At 40.7% G+C, this 21258-nt stretch overlaps 1 protein-coding gene across 2 annotated transcripts in view; it reads left to right on the top strand.

The window, feature by feature from the left end:
- The window catches only part of LOC117750223 (inactive dipeptidyl peptidase 10-like), a 96770-nt gene that overhangs the window by 29191 nt on the left and 46321 nt on the right, over positions 1 to 21258 (top strand). For both annotated transcript variants that reach the window (XM_034561318.1, XM_034561319.1), the window contains 2 exons: positions 9619 to 9713; positions 9829 to 9903. In XM_034561318.1, coding sequence (XP_034417209.1) covers positions 9619 to 9713; positions 9829 to 9903 — 170 coding nt within the window. The remainder of the gene's footprint in view (positions 1 to 9618; positions 9714 to 9828; positions 9904 to 21258) is intronic.

The raw sequence follows: 21258 nt of genomic DNA, 5'->3' as shown, positions 1-21258 counted from the left end.
AGTAATACCATAAGTAATACTGCAATAACATAAGTAATACCATAAGTAATACTATAAGTAATACCATAACTAATACCATACGTAATACCATAAGTAATACTATAAGTAATACTGTAATACCATAAGTAATACTATAAGTAATACCATAACTAATACCATACGTAATACTATAAGTAATACTGTAATAACATAAGTAATACCATAAGTAAGTGCCATTCAAGTGCCACTGAAGTACTAATTCAAGATATAGGCAGAAGATGTAGAGACTTTCTGCTGTCCTGGATTTTGTCGAGTGATTAGCTCGCAGTGACGGAGTCACAAGTCGAGCAGAGGTAACAGGCTGGGGTGTGAGGTTAGACCATGTCCTGGATGTAAGGTTAGACCATGTCCTGGGTGTGAGGTTAGACCATGTCCTGGATGTAAGGTTAGACCGTGTCCTGGATGTACGGTTAGACCATGTCCTGGGTGTGAGGTTAGACCATGTCCTGGGTGTGAGGTTAGACCATGTCCTGGATGTACGGTTAGACCATGTCCTGGGTGTGAGGTTAGACCATGTCCTGGGTGTGAGGTTAGACCATGTCCTGGATGTGAGGTTAGACCATGTCCTGGGTGTGAGGTTAGACCATGTCCTGGATGTAAGGTTAGACCATGTCCTGGGTGTGAGGTTAGACCATGTCCTGGGTGTGAGGTTAGACCATGTCCTGGGTGTGAGGTTAGACCATGTCCTGGGTGTGAGGTTAGACCGTGTCCTGGATGTGAGGTTAGACCATGTCCTGGGTGTGAGGTTAGACCATGTCCTGGGTGTGAGGTTAGACCGTGTCCTGGATGTGAGGTTAGACCGTGTCCTGGGTGTGAGGTTAGACCATGTCCTGGATGTACGGTTAGACCATGTCCTGGGTGTGAGGTTAGACCATGTCCTGGATGTAAGGTTAGACCATGTCCTGGGTGTGAGGTTAGACCATGTCCTGGGTGTGAGGTTAGACCATGTCCTGGGTGTGAGGTTAGACCGTGTCCTGGATGTGAGGTTAGACCATGTCCTGGGTGTGAGGTTAGACCATGTCCTGGGTGTGAGGTTAGACCGTGTCCTGGATGTGAGGTTAGACCGTGTCCTGGGTGTGAGGTTAGACCGTGTCCTGGATGTGAGGTTAGACCATGTCCTGGGTGTGAGGTTAGACCGTGTCCTGGATGTGAGGTTAGACCATGTCCTGGGTGTGAGGTTAGACCATGTCCTGGATGTGAGGTTAGACCATGTCCTGGATGTGAGGTTAGACCGTGTCCTGGATGTGAGGTTAGACCATGTCCTGGGTGTGAGGTTAGACCGTGTCCTGGATGTGAGGTTAGACCATGTCCTGGGTGTGAGGTTAGACCATGTCCTGGATGTGAGGTTAGACCGTGTCCTGGATGTGAGGTTAGACCATGTCCTGGGTGTGAGGTTAGACCGTGTCCTGGATGTGAGGTTAGACCATGTCCTGGGTGTGAGGTTAGACCATGTCCTGGATGTGAGGTTAGACCATGTCCTGGATGTGAGGTTAGACCATGTCCTGGATGTACGGTTAGACCATGTCCTGGATGTGAGGTTAGACCGTGTCCTGGATGTGAGGTTAGACCATGTCCTGGGTGTGAGGTTAGACCATGTCCTGGATGTGAGGTTAGACCATGTCCTGGGTGTGAGGTTAGACCATGTCCTGGATGTACGGTTAGACCATGTCCTGGATGTACGGTTAGACCATGTCCTGGATGTACGGTTAGACCATGTCCTGGATGTAGACCGGACCCGATCTGTTCGGAGCACGGTACGCAAGTACCAATGTTTTGAAGCGGATGCTGCAGCCAGTGAAGGGAGCGGAGGAGCGGAGCAGTGTGGGTGAATTTAATGAGGTTGAAGAGGACGTATGATGTTGAAAATCCTTAACACTAAGTTACACTTTCTATATTCCAAAATTGTTTTGTGAAAGTTAATAAGTCATGCCTCGTACTAATATAGATTTTAGATCCAGCCAGTGCTTGCTTCCTACATGTGTGGATACATGTTGTATTCAAATTGTAGCAGGTTTATGTTTGAGCAGTGACTCAAGCCTGATAGTTGCTAGGCCTTCTGGAAGTACTGGTCCAGACCAGGACTTTTTAAGGTCAGGAACTAAATTTAGACACGGTTTTGTGCAGGTCAACACATGTTAAGTTCCTGAGTTCCTAAAGGGACCCTGGGTTCCTGGAAGAGTCCCTGTGGTAGAAATGGGCTATTTAAGAATCCTCAAACCAGGACAGTGAATATGAAGTACGATATTTTCTCGGGCCATTATTATCACTGAAATGCTCACGAGGGAACACATTACACTTTAAAAGAAGTACACGTATGAACATTTTACATTCATAATTTACATTCTCCCTCTCTCTACAACATTTAGGATAAAACACGAACTAGACATTTAAGACATCCATGGGTTAATGTAAGGCAGCCTGGTCTCACTCCAGGGGCATCAAATGGAGCTATAAGCACGTTCAGACAGGAAGACCAGACCCCTCAGCCCGCCATCTATTCCTCACATGTCTGCCAGTTATTTGCTCACTCATTGTTTACTTGCTGTCATTGTTCTGCTCCGTCAATCATGACACCAGCTGTGCAGATCAGCTGATCCCCTCTATCCAATGAGCACACGGTAACGATGACATGGTTAGCCAATCATCTTGGTGCTGTCTCATTTAAATATGACTGTCTCTCTACCTTCAGTTCATTCATGCTGCTGTTACGCACCCCTCCACCTCCCCATCTCCGCCCAGTCTTCATGGCTCCATCAGCTTCATCAACTCATCATTCTATCAGCTCATCACCAGGTCTCCACGGGGGGGTATATTTCACAAAGTTAACCACTTGTTACAATGGTCATTAAGTATATTTCACAAAGTTAACCACTTGTTACAATGGTCACCAAGTATATTTCACAAAGTTAACCACTTGTTACAATGGTCATTAAGTATATTTCACAAAGTTAACCACTTGTTATAATGGTCACCAAGTATATTTCACAAAGTTAACCACTTGTTACAATGGTCACCAAGTATATTTCACAAAGTTAACCACTTGTTACAATGGTCATTAAGTATATTTCACAAAGTTAACCACTTGTTACAATGGTCATTAAGTATATTTCACAAAGTTAACCACTTGTTACAATGGTCATTAAGTATATTTCACAAAGTTAACCACTTGTTACAATGGTCATTAAGTATATTTCACAAAGTTAACCACTTGTTACAATGGTCATTAAGTATATTTCACAAAGTTAACCAATTGTTACAATGGTCACCAAGTATATTTCACAAAGTTAACCACTTGTTACAATGGTCATTAAGTATATTTCACAAAGTTAACCACTTGTTACAATGGTCACCAAGTATATTTCACAAAGTTAACCACTTGTTACAATGGTCACCAAGTATATTTCACAAAGTTAACCACTTGTTACAATGGTCATTAAGTATATTTCACAAAGTTAACCACTTGTTACAATGGTCACCAAGTATATTTCACAAAGTTAACCACTTGTTACAGTGCGCGTGCCTTGAGCATCAAGATACTACTCAAAAGGCTCATTATAGTGATGCCAAAGGCTTCTGCCCAACTGGCAAAACATGAAAAATAGTGATGCGATTGTGTCGGGGAATCGACAACTTTTGCTCTTCACTCATTGAGGTCAAAACTGGTTTTAAGTGTTTGTATTAGCCACAGCAGTGTGTTGAACAAACAAATGGCCATAGAAATATTCAGAGGCAAAGTCACAGTTGACTAGTTTCCCATTTGGATGCGCTCACAGAAACAACACCCTATCGTCATCACATGGGAGTGTGTTCCCTACTCATTGGACCTCATTAACAGATATCGTGTTGTATTAAGTGGTTGTTGTATTTATAATGTTTATGTGTCATGCCACTCTAAATGTGTCATTAATCTGCTTGTGAGTCTTTTACCCAAAGGGATTATTTATTCCACCAGTATTGGGACACAAATCTCTCAAGATTATGAATTACACTTCTACCAAGTGGTGTGATAAGATTTATGTCTTTTGGCATTTATTTTTGTTTGTGTAAGGTAATTATGAAGAAATAATTGACAAATTGGACGTTTTCATGTTATAGTTAGACTTCATAGATAGTTAGTCTAATTATGCTGATTGGGCTGTCAATATATCTGTCACTGTAGATGGGCTGCAAGTGCTGACAAAAGGGATTCTGCTTCTTCTTTTCATTTCAGCAGTGAACCACAGATGCCGTTTTTAATGAATCCCTTTAGCACGAGCAGTGGCTGGCACTGAGTCCTTACACCCCAACATATGATACCATATTGTACTGTCAGCCTCTGCACAACCAAGCACTCATGTTCTATCTTTAACAAGTTGGCTTTGAGCTTGACCAGCTGTGACATTTGGTGGAACCGTAGGGACTGCCGACACGCATTACGCAACCTTCTCTAAATAATTCAGTGTGTGCTATGCATATTACATTGTGAGTTCCCACTTGTCCTCAGACTCTCTACTCCATTGGCTGTGCATAATCATCTGACAGTGGAAGGGCTTTCAGTTAAGCTAAAAATTCACTCCTCACTGTTGAGTTGGAGGTGTTCACGTTTGGTATCTATTGGAAAGTGTACACGTAAATGTTTACATTTAATTTAGGTTCTTGAAGGAAGCTTTGAAAGTCTGTTATATTTTATGTCGTCATTTACCTAGAATAAATTGTTATTGTGTTTATATAAATGTGATTTAGATTGCTGCCTCCCTTTGTTTGTAGAAAGCAGGAGAACAAACTGGACCACAGTAAAAATGTTGTTACAGCTGTGTTAAAGCTAAATATCAAAAAGGCTAAATGTCAACATATATGGACGGGAGCGCAATATTTTGTTAGATAAAAACGTATTGTGATGTTTAGCAATGATTCTTTTTTAATACATGTTGACTTTTTGACTTGGAAGCACAAGAGTCGGAAACAATCCCACTGGAACCTAATTTTACAAATAGTATATTACTAACAATAATAGAATGTGTGTAGCATAATTGTTACGTGCAACTAGTAGGCAAAAAGAATAATTTGAATGTTGAAGCTGTCTTGTTCTTGACTATCTTAAGTAGGACTAATTTATTATGAATTCTGGTTAAATTATCCAACAGTTATGGAACCAGCCCCAGATGACATCGGTCCAAGTCCTGTGCTATGAAATGTGAGATAAACATATTGTTAACCATGCCAAAGTATGGTTAGTTGGTGACACTAAAACATTCCCCTCATATGTGAAAAGCCATAAGCAACAATATGCTGCAATATCAGCTCCTACTTTTCTGGGAGGGCTTACCAACAGATTTTTGGAACCTCGCTGCAGAGATATTATATAATAATGAACATAGTTCACAATTCCACACCTCACAATGTTGGTCTAATGACAACATTCAGTGCATGCCCTGTAAGATGCCTGGCAGCAGGTTCGAGGATGGGTGAGTTGCACATCTGTTTGTGATGCAGGTGATTGAAGTTAGTGTGTTGGCCCAGAACCTTTTTTATAAACCATAATAAGAATCACTAAACAAGTGTATTAGTTGTCTTACAAACCTGTACAAATTATGAATACATGTATAATACAAGAGCAGTTGCAAACATATACCGCAATTATGTTTAACTAAATGTAATTGTTGCCATGTAGATATTGTAAAAAGTATTTAATGAAAGTATGTAAAAGAGTATGTAAAAGAGTATTTGATATACACGTGATATATATATATATATATATATATATATATATATATATATATATATATATGCAGCATTATTTGAAGTAATTGCACAAAGAAAATACCCCATTTGACTAAAGGCCTTAAGTGTTCATACCATGTACATTTGATATCTACTGTGATCAGAAATAGGCCTACCATCAAGAAATGTGACACATAATTACCAGCTGCTATAGTTAGTACTGAATGTGGTTTCTCCTTACTGCTGCCTCCAGTCAGTGGGCAGAATTCATCTTTCATTTCCTGACAGTTATGTGGGCAGCAGAGTCTGGAGCTGGACAGTTAAAACCCAAATTAATCTGAAAGGTTTTCAAAAGACAATTACAATGTGTGTCGTGGACCACTGAGTACAAATCCTGGAAGGGTGACATCATTACCCCAGCCTTGTGTATACCTTTAAGGAGTCCTGTGCATGTCTGTTTACCAATTGCACAGGAAGAAATACTCACCTGACACAATTTCAAGGGTTACTAGTATATGCGGTTGACAATCTGGGTGAAATGGGGTTTTATTTTCCAAGGCACTCGTGCTTTTCTTGCTTTTTAGTATTATGAGGGCGTGATGTGAGCCACTGTGTTGGTCGCAATCATGCTGTGGAATTTGCGGGTCAAAAGCACAGCAACCCTTTTTGTGGATGTGATAGCCGGCTTGGTGACATTCATCCTTGATCCTCAATGAACACAGGGGCGGTCTCAGTGCTCCTTGTGGTATGCAGGGTCCATTGTGTTGGCGGCGGCCTCTTTTAAAGACGAGAACTAAACTGTTCCTGCAACTGCTGGTTTGGACAGGAAGTGAAGGGAGTTGGCTTTTTTTTTTTTTTATAGCTGTACCGTTTGTCTTTTGTAGCACAAGCTAACCTTATACCACTTTTCACGAGAAGGTGCAGAATCGTGAGATTCGTTCATAATGTATGCCTCTAAAGTATATTGTGTAGAAAGAAAACGTTCAGATATCAGCAGAGTCTGGACGTAAACCTGCAGAAGCTTAAGGTATTACTACCCTTTAAACCCCAAGCAGTTTCAAGTTCTCTATTGCTCTTGTCACATTGTCACATTGCACCACCTTCCCTTATCCACAAAAGCTGTCAGAGTATTGATACATTTAAAAGTATGGAGGAAGAGATGGTTTTATTGGTCATGACTAAAGCTACCACAAACATTTTATTGCTAAAGTTATTTTAAATTGAATTCTGTTTAAAGCTGAAACACAGGGCGTTTTGTAAAGTCCGGTAAGGATCCTTCAACGGCCAAACGTCATCGAATCCCATCGAAGGACTGGTCCAATTTTAAGGATCCTTGAAATTCTCTCGTGGACTAAGACCAGATGATTTTCAAGGATGCATGTATCTATCCTCAATTCTCCTAAATAACCAACAAACAATGAATTAAGGCGGTTAGACGCGTTTTATTTTGTTACTGAAAATGAAATTACAATCAAGTGGCTTTGAGGAGAACATATTATTGTATCTTCTGTACATTTACAAGTTTGTAAATTATATTAATTGCCAACATTACTGTTGATTTTATTTATTTTATAAGAGGCCTACATATTTGCTTGATTGATTTGTGTATATTGTTTTGAGTTATGCAAAATCAATATTCCCACTTGAAAGGTTTATGTACTGAATTATTCAAACAACATCCACTGCTAGGTAGCAATCTTGCCGAGCCTCTGTAGGACCCAACATGGAAGGACTTTGAGAAACCCCAATTACATGTTAATCATATCTGTGGCTACCATGAGTGTAGATAACATATTGACAGATATTTATGTTATGAGCTGTAAGGAACCTTACATCAGGAAAACGTCATATTTACCTGCCTAAAATGAACACCCACAAAAGCGTGTAGAGTGACCATTACTCCATAGAAGTTGCAGAGTTAAACAAAGCAGGAGAAATATTCAAGGCATTTCATTATTCATTGAGTTGCAGACGTAGGACATTACTTATACATTAGAGGCGTAGCTTGTTCTTTTTCAGCTACGAACATCATTATTTAAGGAGACAAGCGCAGAGCAGTGCAAAGACCTATGGTGATGTTTTAAAGATCACAGGAATAAGTTTCTTTTTATTACCTAAATATTCATTTTTCTCTCATGCACTGATTTAAGGTTTACCCCTGCTGGGCATCAAATGAAAATTATTTTAATGCTTTTTAAATGACCTCATTGGAGATACAAATATTTGGACACATTTGGCAGTTTTTGCCTGTGAAAGTTTTTTAGGTGATCTTGTTTTTATTTTATAAGTGAGATATTTTAAACTGACACAACTTAGATAAGAGTTTTTGTTAAATGCTCTATAATACATATAGGTCTGTGGAGATCGGGCCATTCTAAACAACAAGTAAAGTCCATTAAGACTGAAGTCCTAGAGGACTATATTGTTCCCTCTTTTGTTTTCCTATATCATTGGTTTACTATTTTTTTATGTGACAGTAAAAATGATAATTCAGGAGGGGCTTGACCTGTTGACCATTGTGAATAAAGGGGAAGCTTTTTCCTCAGGGAGCAGAGTGCCATCAAAACACAGCATCAGCAGCTGTATAATGTTCATTAAAGACAGCTGTGCTTACTTGTCAAGCTGTTCTTTAATGAATGAGTCCCGGTGGCATTTGGATAACCACAAAGACCCAGACATGACCCTCTCATTCCCCCCCCCCCCCCCCCCCCCCCCCCCCCCCCCCCCCCCCCCCCCCCCCCCCCCCCCCCCCCCCCCCACACACACACACACACACACACACACACATACATTCATTCATTCCTAGATTCCCAACTGGGGTCCTTCATGCTACTCCTACCAAGTGGGGACCTTCTCCATTCAATTTAGACATTATTTGATTATTTGAGCATGATTTGAAGCAAGACCAACAAGGTAACTCCAAAATGTCTGCGTAACACACTGTTGTATTGGAATATAACTGCGCACACACAACACTGCCTGTACACTGCCAGCCAGACCAGCAGACATTAACGGAGAGGTACAGTTTCCATGGGCATTTTCAAAAAATGTGATGAAAAATAAAACATCTTTCCGACCTTGATAATCAATGCAAACTTTCTGTGCGGCCTGATAGCAAGGGACCCACTGACCCGTACCAGGCTCTTGACATAATAGAATGCAACAACTTTATGCTGTAATGGGTTTCAATGTGGACATTTAACTCGTCCGTGTTTCTGTTTTCAGTCAGTCAGTCAGTTGGGTAATTGTGACTGCTATTTGTTTTGTTTTTCCTTTGCATTTTGTATCTCCTCATCCGGCTCCCTCAGTGTTTGTTATCTGCCAGTTTGGTTTCTTTGCGACCAGCTTTGTTGTTAGTAAAGCTCCCGTGTTATTTGACCCTGCTGTCTTGCTTCTGGGTCCACCTTCCGAGCTGAAACCAGAACACAATTGTGTTGACACAAAGGTATTATGCAGATAAGCCCTCAACCCATGACATTTGAGGTAGGCTGCGTGTGAGAATGTTTGACTCAAAACCAACAGTGCTGTCTCGTCCAGGCAGTGCAGCTCCGGAGAAGATGTTTCCCTGGCGGTGCCACGCTGGCCTCTTTCCGTCAACCAAATGAAAATGGTTCTCCTCGCAGTGGAATCTCACTTTTGATCCTCGCAGTTAATCACGTCACATTACAATTGCACAAACTTGAGCCCGTTGGGCTGTCTGCAGCATTCTCACTGTTTGTTTAGTTTGAGGGAAGGATGAGGCTTAGAAGGCATTTGTTTTCAGAGGCATCTTCGCAGTTCCGAAAAGAGTCTGCTGGTTTTCACTTCAACGTTTTTCTCTGTATTGTCTTTTCCAAATTCAATTATTCTTTTCTTTGATCCCTCTGTTTCTATTCACAGACTCCGAAGTCATCTACAGAAACAGTGACGGCCACGTCATCAAGTTCAACATCCTTAAAAACGAAACAGAGATTGTCCTGACAAACACTACATTTGTAAGTAGATTAGTTTTCATGCTGTTAGATTATGAGGATGTATCGTGATAAAAATGATATGACAATGATTGACATTGCAAACGGTAAAGCTATCTCTGTCACTTTTGTTTCCTAGATCAATTTTAACGTGGCCAAGTATTCAATCTCCCCCGATCTGAAATATGTTCTCTTCGCTTATGACGTGAAGCAGGTATGTTTCTTCATCTTCATCTCACTCATAGTGACACTTTCCACTCATTCCTGCTCATCCAATATGGAATATGTCACTCAGATGGCCATGATACAGTGTAACCAGACGATTCACAAGGAATCTCTTCAGCTAGTTATTCATGTAGCTTCTTTCTCATTCTGAGAGCTTATGAGGACATCAACTTGAGGAGGTTTCTTTACGAGTCTTGAACTGCACAAATCACAAAAGTAATGATTGGGAATAATTTAATATTCTAGTCCAGTTCAATATCCCAAGATGAACAACCATGGTATATAAGACTGATATAAAATATAACATATTTTTAATTTAGAAACGTGTCCACAATAATTCTGGCTACTGCAGTCGTCTCTAATATAATCTAATTTAAAGTTGTTGCATGCAGTTTCTGGTACATATATATTATATTGTATGTGAACAGAGCCCTCTGAGGCAAATTTGTAATTTCTTATTTTGGGCTGTACAAAATAAATTGAATTGAATTGAATTTGTATATTTGATAGAAATGTATCAGCAAACAGCAGGATTTTCTCACAAGCTAACAATAATAGAAGGTAGAGGGGTTTCTGTTCTTCTAACTTATCTGGTTACATGTGCACGTTCAGTGTCATTAAAAATTACCTTTTATTTTATTTCCAACTGGATTCAATGGTTTCAAGTATGCACTTATTTCGAAAGTGGCATACTAAATATTGGCACCAGCTGGAGTCTAAAGTGTTTCTAATAACCTTTAAAAAGTCCTATTAAGTATTAAGAAGTACACAATGTGTCAGCCCTCCATTCAAACAGGTTTTAGTGTTCTGAAAAGGAATTAATATCCACTTATAGCGGCAAGCCGGTGTGTTATTTGTGACCAAATACACCATTTTTACGGTCTTGACATGTCGAGATGTGTGTCAAAAGCAGCCCAGCTGACTTTCCAACTCTTTTGTCACTCTCATATTTGATTTGACTGGGTTGTAAGAAATTACATCCCAGCATTATAAAGACAAACCCATACTGAAATTATTTGTCAGAGTTGAATAAACATCTACACCATAGTCCTGTAGCGCTTGATACATTTTGACGAGGGCGCAGCGGGGCGAGCTTGAACCATAATTACCAGCTTTCTATCAGAAAAGAGTGGATGCTAAGTGAGAGATGGAAATTGGACCCTCCACTCTTGAAGGGATCAACGGTGAGGATTAGTGACATGGTGATTAATCAGAAGTGATTTGCATAGTTTGCATGAAGGGTTAGATTTACAATTTGGAACAATGTAGCACAAGGTAATGTTGAAGGAAGTATATGTATTGGTCAATTGGAGCTTCAACCAGAGAAGGACATTTGAGATTCAAGACTTGACTGGAGAGACTTTCTTGTTGATTTGGTCTCAAATAGATGGACGGTAAGCTTGATTTGTTTGAGACCTGTTTGCCCAAAAGACTTGACTTGAGACTGGAATTCAAACAACTGAGGAGACTTGATTTGGTAACTCATAAATATTGGAACAAGACTCGGAGAGTCTCCAGTCACGCATGGGGCTTTGTGAGGCTGCCAACCCAGTCTTGGCAGTTGTCAAGTACCACAGCTTGGTCATGCCCCTGAGGGTCTGACACCGAGACACCCTTTAGCATGTGCATGAGATGTTGGGGGCTTCCAACTACCTCACATGTAAATCCATCCAAGTCTTCATTAGCTAGTCAGAGCAACTGATGCAGTTCAAATGGCGATATGGTCCGAGTAGGGCAGGAAGAAGCAGAAGATGGATAACACAGGACTTTCCCCCAGGTGACCGTTTTTGGCGCAACATGAGTTATTGTACTGTAATGTTGTTATGTGACTGACCCAGCGTCAGTATTTGATGAGTCGGGAGTGAAAAGGTGTTGGTGCAGCGGTGCTTTGAGCTAAATGTTAACATCGGCATGGAAAGAAGCCCACAATGCCAATGTTGAATGAACATGCTGATGTCAAGTAGGTTTAATTGTTCAACATGTTCATCAGCCTAGTTTGACATCTTAACATGCAAACAGTTGGTAATGAGCACAGCTCAGTATGGCTAAGGCCGGCTTTGGGTCAGAAAACATTGGATACAATTGTAAACCTGATGATGGTGCGGGAGAAAAGGTCAGCGGATCACCAACGTGATCATTCATCTATGCGTGCCCAGTATCAACTTCCATGGCAGTCCATCCACCTCAAAACTATAAATGTCAACCTCATGGTGGCACTACAGGGAAAGTTAAGCGATCACCAAAGTCTTCAGAATTTATGTTCGTTAGGAGTGTTGTTAACAAATGTTGAGAGATTCTTAGAGGATATTAGACATAATAAACCTGTTAGTGATGTTAGAGGAAAAGTCAAGGGATGAACAAAGTTGTCAGGCTGCATACTCAAACATAAATGTCACTGTGGCCGGTGGAGCTACTAACCGACAGACCGGCATTGCCATCTCTAGAGCCATGTCTTCAGGACGGCTAAATCGCTGTGCTGTAGAGTCAAAGTGCAGTAAATAATTGATGTCATAAAGAGAATGCCAAATACACATTGATGTCTATGGCTGCTGGTGCCAGAGAACAATTTAGAATATCAAATTTAGATAAGGGAAATCATTTTAAGATTAATTGGCCTATAAACATGACTAGTTTAAATTTACTATTTCAAATCCAGCATTGACTATTTTCCAAATGATTCAGACACATGGATCCATATATATGTTCTAATTTCTGCTTTTAGTTATTAGAGAGCTTTCTTGTTTTTATAAAATATATAATAACAATAATAATATTTTTTTTGAGTACGGCGCTTTAAAAGGTATTTTACATGATAAAGACAGTAAGAATAAAAGCAATAACGATATAAACAAGTCAGAGAGATGACATTATAACAGTAATAAACAAAACAAAAACATGAAAATTAGAGGTTAAAAGCAGATTTAAGTCTGACACTTCAAAAATATGAAGTGACATGCATATAAGTCTGATATAAATGTATATCCTTCTATATAGTGTATCATTCTGACATTTAAAACTGAAGAAATGTGTTGGGTAATTGGTTTAGTTCTTCAGAACCAGAGAGGAAAGGTTTCTACACCCGTGTGGGATGAGGCTTACTGTCTATTAGTTGTGTTGATGTAAAACAAAGAGATTTTTCTTTTACTATTAGTTTTCTTTAGAGCTCTACCCAAACATGGAAGGCACAAACATATAAACGTACAAGGAGTGCATATTGTGGCAGTGGGTAGGGTCGGTCGGGAAAACCATTACAATGATGAATACAAATATGCAGTCTGAATATGAACAACTTATTTTTACAATGTCATTTGTTCACACAATTCTTCGTGAAAAGGCAAACATTGTAAAAGTCTTATATTTTCATTAATTACTGAGATAACAAATGTGTCTTCTTTGGAATCTCCATTTCTGTGCCAACAATCAGCTCAATGCAGTCAGTTTTTTTTGCAACTCATTAACTTGTTACAAACTGTTTAATAGATACCCCAATTTTGTTGACGTCTGATCTTTGATGATTAGTAACAAGCTACAAAGAAGACTGACCCAACCGTGTATAGCATAACTAAAAGCAGTTTGGTCAACGGAAATGAACAGCGGCAGACATTGACACATTTGGTGCAGATTTCAAACTGAATTAAATCCGGGGAAAGTTGAATGGATTCCACTTGGATGTTGAAAGTGAAGAGGGTGTGGCTGAGTAGAGCTTGGTTTCTGACAAAGCACCAAAGATGAAAACTCAGCAGGGGATGTACAGAAAAATGTCAACGTAACAGACAAAGACCCATCAAGCGGCTTCTTTTTTTTTTTCTTCATCATTTGCTCTTAAATTCACCTCCCCAAACATTGTTTCCATTATTTTATTCTGATTTATTTTGGCCTAGTGCTCACATAATTTGCATGCCAATCCATAGCCGTGTCAAAGCCCTGACACCTTGAGTTGGACTTGATCCCAAAGGCTTAAAGCTCTGGCTTCTGCAGCATAAAACCTTCACTGTTCATCCTGTAGGTATCTGTAACTGTCTTTGTTTCCCACCTGGCAGCAAGCCAATGTGAAACAAACCAACGACCCTGACCTCGACACCTGTTTGATGATAATAACAGCAGTTCTTCTCAGAAAAATAAATTACTTATTATTAGGTGCATCTCCGGTGCACTGAGTGAAATAAAACATCCATTAACATTTTATCGCCTCGGTAGGGATGTGACAGCGTGTAAGTTTGATTCTTGTTTTTGTCCCCGGTTCTTACATTGAATTGTTTGTTACGGATCAGACATTACAGTGTGTTTTGTTATATTGCGAACAAGTTATGAGGAAAGAACAGCGCACGGTGTTCTGGCTGCGTCACCACAAAATGATCCGTTATCAGCAGAAATAATAGCATCGACTTGTTCTTTACCTTTTCAAAGTTATAGCTTAATTACTCTGATGCACAGCCACATCCTCACTATATGTATGACACGACTTTACTATACAGTGTGGACAACGCTGTCCAAGAGGAAGAGGCTCAGCTGATGGAGGGGTGCCGTTAGAATGGATGAGTCTCTCAGGCCTCAGCTAGCAGGAACAACAGACACCAGTGTCAGCAGGAGACGGAGACTCATCGCCTGCATCTTGTGATGTTACATCAGTTTGGTCCACCATGAAACATAAATATAGACGCAGAAAAACAATGTTCGTCAGTTGTTCTTCTGCTCGTAGCGTGCCTAATGACATTTCAAAGGAAAGCACATCAGATGTAAGAGAGATGTTGATGAAGGAATAAAGCAGGTGTTATTTTATAGTCTCAGTATTGTTAAGACATCGTATAAAAATACCAAAACCAACTTTTTGACTATACCCAATATGGCATTCAGGCCCGACCCTGTCAGTGCCTAATGAAGATGTGGATCTTTAGAAACAAATACATAGTCTTATTTTTAGAAAAGTTTAGCCAGGCAGTTTTTAGAAAATGTTACTAAAACGGGAGTAAATAGTGTATTTATCGGGGCCTATTATCACATATTCAGAGCTCTACTTACAGCATCCGGATGTGTCTGTGGGATTGGCCGGTCCATAAGGAATTGTGGTGTGTAAGGGAGGGTTCGTTTACACAAACGTTAATGATCAGGATACCAGCAGATGCATTTTCATATCCCCACTAATAGTGTCCGATAGCAATATTTTCTGAGCGCCTGAGTCGTTTTTTTTTTAATTGTTCTTTATGAGGTGAGTGTGGAAGTGGCTGCCGAGAGAAAAAGCGCCCACACGGCTTTTTTAATTCAGAGTTCACTAAATTTCTCATGCAGCCACTAAAAAAATGCATCTGGTTGAACATCTCTGAACTTTTTGTGTCATCGCTGCAGATAAAGCGTTCTCCAGTGCCCTGCCAGCGCTTTTCTCGCAAAAATCTATTTGAACAGTGAGGGATGGAATATTGCCATATTACCATAGCAACTGAATTCACGCAAATCGCGAAAAACCCGACCAGATCCACATCCCCATTGGCGCTTCTACAGACACGAGCCTTGCAAGCCTATTGATAGACCTACTATTCCAAGCATGTCACAATGCATTGTGGGCTTTTTGGCTGAAATGTGTTCTTTCAAAAGAATAACTAGAAGGGACTCAAAAAGTAAATCGATCAAACACTTGCTCACAATGGGGCCGCCCCATTATTAATGGAGGTGAATATGGTGCACCCATTCTTGCTGCCAATTTGTCCCAACCATTATAAAAGATAGAAACTGCTGATGGGACGCATCGACCTGCAAACAAGGTCACTTATTGCTCTCTGCTTTACGAATTAGAATCTATGAAAGTTTTATATTTGTGTGATGTCCCGATGTAAAGTTTATGAGCAACGTGGCCATAAACGTGAACATGCCGGCAGAGAGGAACACCGGGAGCCGGAAAAACGTTTCTGCTTCTGTGCTCAGTGAGCAATTTTTATTTAAGTGAATGGCAGCCATCTCTGAGTTCCATGATACATCTACTGGACTAGAACTGGACATTATTATATCAGGCTTTTGGATACAAATACATGACTACTTTTCTTGGTATCATCAATACATTTTTATTTTTTTTCATTCTTAGAATTAATTTAAATGAAGCCACCTTTTGAGAATGGGCCCGAGCATAAAGAACATTACGAATAAAGATTTTTTAAATCCCCAAACATTTGTTTTCACAGGTTTAATTTCTCAGCTATACTACTAATGGTGATGAAACAAGAATATTATAACCGTCAGGAAAACAGTTTTCAACTTTTAATAATCAGAGTACAGCTGATGTGGATGCTGCTGGAAAAACAGTGTGTATCTTATTTATGAAAAAGGCCTTAGAGATGCAAATGAAAGCAAAATGTGCACAACGTTTAATCCATTCAGAGCAAAACAAGAGACTGACAAAAACCGCCTGGCTGTGAACCATTTAGTGAAGAATTGCAGATGCAAGGAAAGAGTACTCGCAGCCTTGATGCTGTAATTGAATTAGTGGCCAGACCTCAGAAATATTCTGTTTTATATGAAAAAAGAATTCAGCAGTAAATACGAATGTTCATGGCCAATATATCTCATCTCTTTTCCCTGTAATATGAAACAATGCTTGTCAGGTTTGGTTCAGGCGACTCAAGGCATCATAAGATTAGGGAATCATCATATTGAAAAAGTAATTCCTGATTTGAAATAGAAAACAGAATGCATTGATTTTTAGTGGCCAAATCTGACTGCAGGTTTATTATAATGCTTTAGTGCTCTTTGCCTATCAACAAATGGGATGCATGCAGGCTTTGCTCCCATTGTTAATAACTGCTCTGTCAATTAAGTCTTAAGGGAAACTACCCCCCCCGACCCAGATTACATTTGTTTTTGACATACCATAAATCTCTAATCACAGACAGCCACCTATGGAGGAGGTTGGGATGGATGGATGGGTCAAACACAGGTCTTTCACCCAGGAGACCATCGTTAGTGTCCCGTGTGAAACCGGAGGTGAACGGGTTTTCATTTGCATCCTGTAACTTCAAAAACAAATCGATTTATTAAAGCAAAACCTTGTTTTACTGGACTGGTCTTGTTGCGTTTTTGTTTTGTTTTGTTCCAATCGACGTTAACCACGTGAATAAAACTGCCACCAATAAGGTTTGGTTGAGTGGGAACATCATTTCATAGCCTATACAAGTACAGGTCCATAGGAGACAGGGTTAGATGCAGGACATGGACCCAGGTCTCTGAGCTTTGTCCATGCCACTTTGCCCCTTCCCTAAGACCTCTGGTATATGGATCTCACACGTTCTGGACTAGTGAAGATGTTAACATCGACGGTATGGTAGAGAGGTGTCGCATTGTACTGTGGTGTTCTATAGCGGTTCCCCGAAGCCATTACTGCCTCTAATTGGTGTGCAGGTATACAAGCTCTGGCGGTGCAGAGTCCCCCTTGTTCCTCAAGTCCTGTAGGAGAGAGAGAGGGAGAGAAATGGGAAGACGAGAACAGGGTTGGGGGGGAGGGAGGACGGAGCTGAGTCGAAGAGGTGTGAACGGGTTCGACGTGCTGAAGTACTTAGGGCTCGGATGATTGGCTGAGTTCTGGGCGTAGTCTTCGTTCACGAGCTATGTTTATAGAACACCATTTAATGGACCTCTGCTTTACACCGCACTCATGTAGTTGTATTATAAATCTGCACGTGGTCTTTGCTATCGTGTATTGCGCGTGTGCACATGTCGTAATGTGCATGAGGTCAGCTAAACGTTGCACATATTAATGTGAATCTTTCTGCAAGGCAGGTGCCAAAGCCTGTTTCCACTCCGTGTACCACAGGATGTGGTGTAGCATCTGAATGCACTGTGTTTTGCTTCATTTCAAAAGCATGCATTTAGTTTTATTTTGTGCCGTGAATGCTTTTTTTTTTTAGTGATTTGCCTTTTAGCCGAAACGGGGCTTTAAAGTGGGTTCGTTGAAACTCCAGACTTTGATCTATGAATTCTTCCACGGAGTCGGTGCTCGCAGTTAATCGCAACCTGTAATAAATGATGCAAGGAATAACAAAGGGACCTGGCTCTGCTCTCAAATGGGTAAACGAGTCTCCTACTAATCACACACTCTGATCCCGTGAAGTCTTTGAGTTGGTACGTTGCTCTTCATGCCACAGTCTTTCAGAAGCATCTGTACACCCCCAGCTGGTTGCATGGATCTGCTCAGACGTAAGTGAAGGAGTCTCCTGTTACAAGGTGGGAGGAGAAAGCTCTTTGAGCGTCACCTATCTGTCGGATTACATACCGTTATCTGACGACATCTGCATCTGGGAGTGATTAAGCTTGATAAAAGCTCATAATCTCTGGGATTCCTGTTTGCCACAGCTGACAACAGGCCTGTGTTTTCCTTTTCTCTTTTTTGCCTTGCCAGAATCATTTTCTTGTCAGCGCAAATCCCTGCAGCCTCGGTCGTTATATGTCATCTTATGTCACTTATGTGGACCAGTTGTTTCAGTCATATGTATCTGCATTGGAATCGGGTGGGAGATATTTTGTACATGTTCCCTCTCTCTTTTAATATGCATACGCGCTGTTCCTTTTTCCACTCAAACTAAGACAGGAAAAAAAAAAGCTTCAAGCTGTGAAGGCACAGATGTGTGTGGGTTTGACGCTGAGGGATTTCTTGCTGATTCAGAGTGACAGCCGTCATTGTTTGCATGTCATGGGCGTAACTGGATTGTGTGCTTTGCATTTGTTCTGTATTTTACAGGTTACAAGCATATCATAAGGTTTCTGGCTGTCAGTAGTTAAAAAGCCCTTTCCTCATCTTTGTCTTGAGAGCATTCGGAATAATGCCGACGGAGTCGTTTTCAAAATCATTGATTAATTACGCATTCGGAAGAGATGAGAGATATATATATATATATATATATATATATATATATATATATATATATATATATATATATCATATTCCAGTGTCCCACCTCAAGCCTAAATTGCTGATGAAAGAACAAATGGGCTAAATGGGGAATGCGACTGGGGAGTCGCAGGTGTAGTGCTAGAAAACAAAGAGGAAAGAGGAGGCAGAAGCTGTCTCGGCTGAGCCTGCCTGCTTTATTAGAGAAAGGAACAAATGTCCTACTATCATTTTACGGTGGAAGAACAGCACCTGCGTCTCTGCTTGTATTTTGTCTGTGATTACATGTGAAATGAGTCTGTTGAATGGTGACACCCGACTATCATTCATCAACATTTCTCCATTCATTCCAACACAAACCAAACAGTACGCCTTTGAGATTTTGTTGTTAAAATACAACACCTGTGCTCCTGGATGCTAAAGGCCATGTTTCATGTACTCATGCAGAATATTCTGAAACATTGGTGACAAATCCAGGAATCTCCGTCTGCTTGTGTCCTTTGCATATCTTGAGAAGTGCTCATCGCTGTATTACTGGGGACGCAAGGACATGCAGTGTCCAAGTTGGTGCAATGTGGACATGTGACACGTTCAATATTAAGAAACGTTGAATCAACAAGCGATAGCGCTCTGTGCAGAAGTGGGGGTGGGGCTTAAGGGCTCTGTGGTCTGAATCCAGCATGTCTTCCGTAGCTGGCTGTGACAGGCCGGGCTCATTGACTGCAGTCGGATGCTGGATACACTAACATCACTACTGAACTCTTCTTCACTTCCCTGGAACAATGTGCTGTTCTCAAGTCCATTGTTAATAATTGCATTGTCAATTAAGTTTAATGGGAACCCTATTTTTACAAATACGTCGGTTGGTGGATGGTCATATGAACACAGGACTTTCACTCAGGAGACCGTGGTCTGGGTCCTGTGTAAAACAAAAAGCCAACTTTGACTCATTTTCATTTCACAAACACACTTATTTAAACCAATTTGACTGCTTCCCTTAGACCTTTGGTATTCGGATCTTACACTTTCTGGACTGGTGAAGATGTTGCCATTGACAGAGCGGTGTTCCATTATACTGTTGTGTTCTATAGATGTGCTCCAAAACCATTATTGCCTCTAATTGGTTTCCAAGCGCGAAAATGACATTATTTCAATCATCACACAGGTACCACATGTCCTGCAACCAGCATTCACGGGGCCAAGCAATTAGACCGCTTTGAATTGGCACACCCTCTGAATGGTCACTCGCTATTAGGCAATACTTGCTATTAGGCAATACACGCTGTTAGGCAATACTCGCTATTAGGCAATACACGCTGTTAGGCGACAACCTCTAGTGGCTTGACCTTGTTATGGAGGAAGCAAAGGAGGAGGATTTCAGGTCACGTAGCATATTGAGCAACAAGGTCTGAGAGGAGATCAGAGTGGGTTGACCAAGACTGAAAGTGAGTCCACCAGTAAAGTCTGCAACAGTCCCTCACTGCACATAAAAACTACATTGACTTCATCAGGTAAAGGTTAAACCAGGAAGCTGTTCTTTAGTGACTGTGAGGGATGATTTTATAGTTCATCTTTGCTGCCTCTTCTTAACTTGTCTTACAAGGTTTGTTAAGGATGTGTCTGAATGCTCTCGTATTTTGTACTTTTGCACCTAATTGTATTGATCTCACAAGAAGTGTCTCAAATATTATTATTATTATTTAATTAGACTTCTTCGACCAATCTGCAATTAGCTAATTAATGTTTTTTTTTCTTTGTCCTTTTGTTAAAGTATTGACCAAATCAGAGCAGAGGGTGAAGCAGGTTCAGTATATTGAAGTGTGACATGGTGATGAAATAGTTGCGCAGATTATTTCAGAACCAGGCTAATGGTGGGTTTTTCTGGTAAGTCTTACAATGGGAAGTGAGTGCAGTGTCACACATATAAATGTGCAAAAGCCTAAAGTGTCATACCTGTAAGTGTACCTGGAGATAATATTGCCATGACAACCTGATGGCTTCAGTGTGCTACACAGTGTCAGCTGCACATATAGTAACAAAGCTTGGTTATTCTCTGGTAGCCATTTGACCCAACATGTTTTCCAGTCTCTCATCCGGGGAGGTACTCCCACTCGGCTATCGATTTTCTCTTTGCTCATAAGTGAGCTGATGTCAAGCGAGGGAGGGGGGGCTGAGTTACCCTTCCTCCCAAGACACCCTTTAAGTGTCCGTGCTGTTTTTTTCTCTCCGTGTGTTACTCAGATGTTGTAGTTTCATGTCATACAACGACAGCTCTTGGGAGACTACGTACTGACAAGCTCTCCTCTGCAGTGAGCTGAAGTGAAACCGGAGATTGGGGTTGTTCTTTACTTGTCTTTCTAAATGCAATCCCAAAGGAGAGAAATAGGAAAAGCTGAGGATAGATGAAAAAAAGGTTACAGTTATATAATCTCGTGGGATCAGTATGAATGCTAATACGTTAATCAATCACTTTGT

Source organism: Cyclopterus lumpus, chromosome 21, assembly GCF_009769545.1.
Source record: "Cyclopterus lumpus isolate fCycLum1 chromosome 21, fCycLum1.pri, whole genome shotgun sequence".
Taxonomy (NCBI): domain Eukaryota; kingdom Metazoa; phylum Chordata; class Actinopteri; order Perciformes; family Cyclopteridae; genus Cyclopterus; species Cyclopterus lumpus.
Note: the sequence above shows the minus strand (reverse complement) of the source record. Positions and strands in the feature narration are given on the sequence as shown.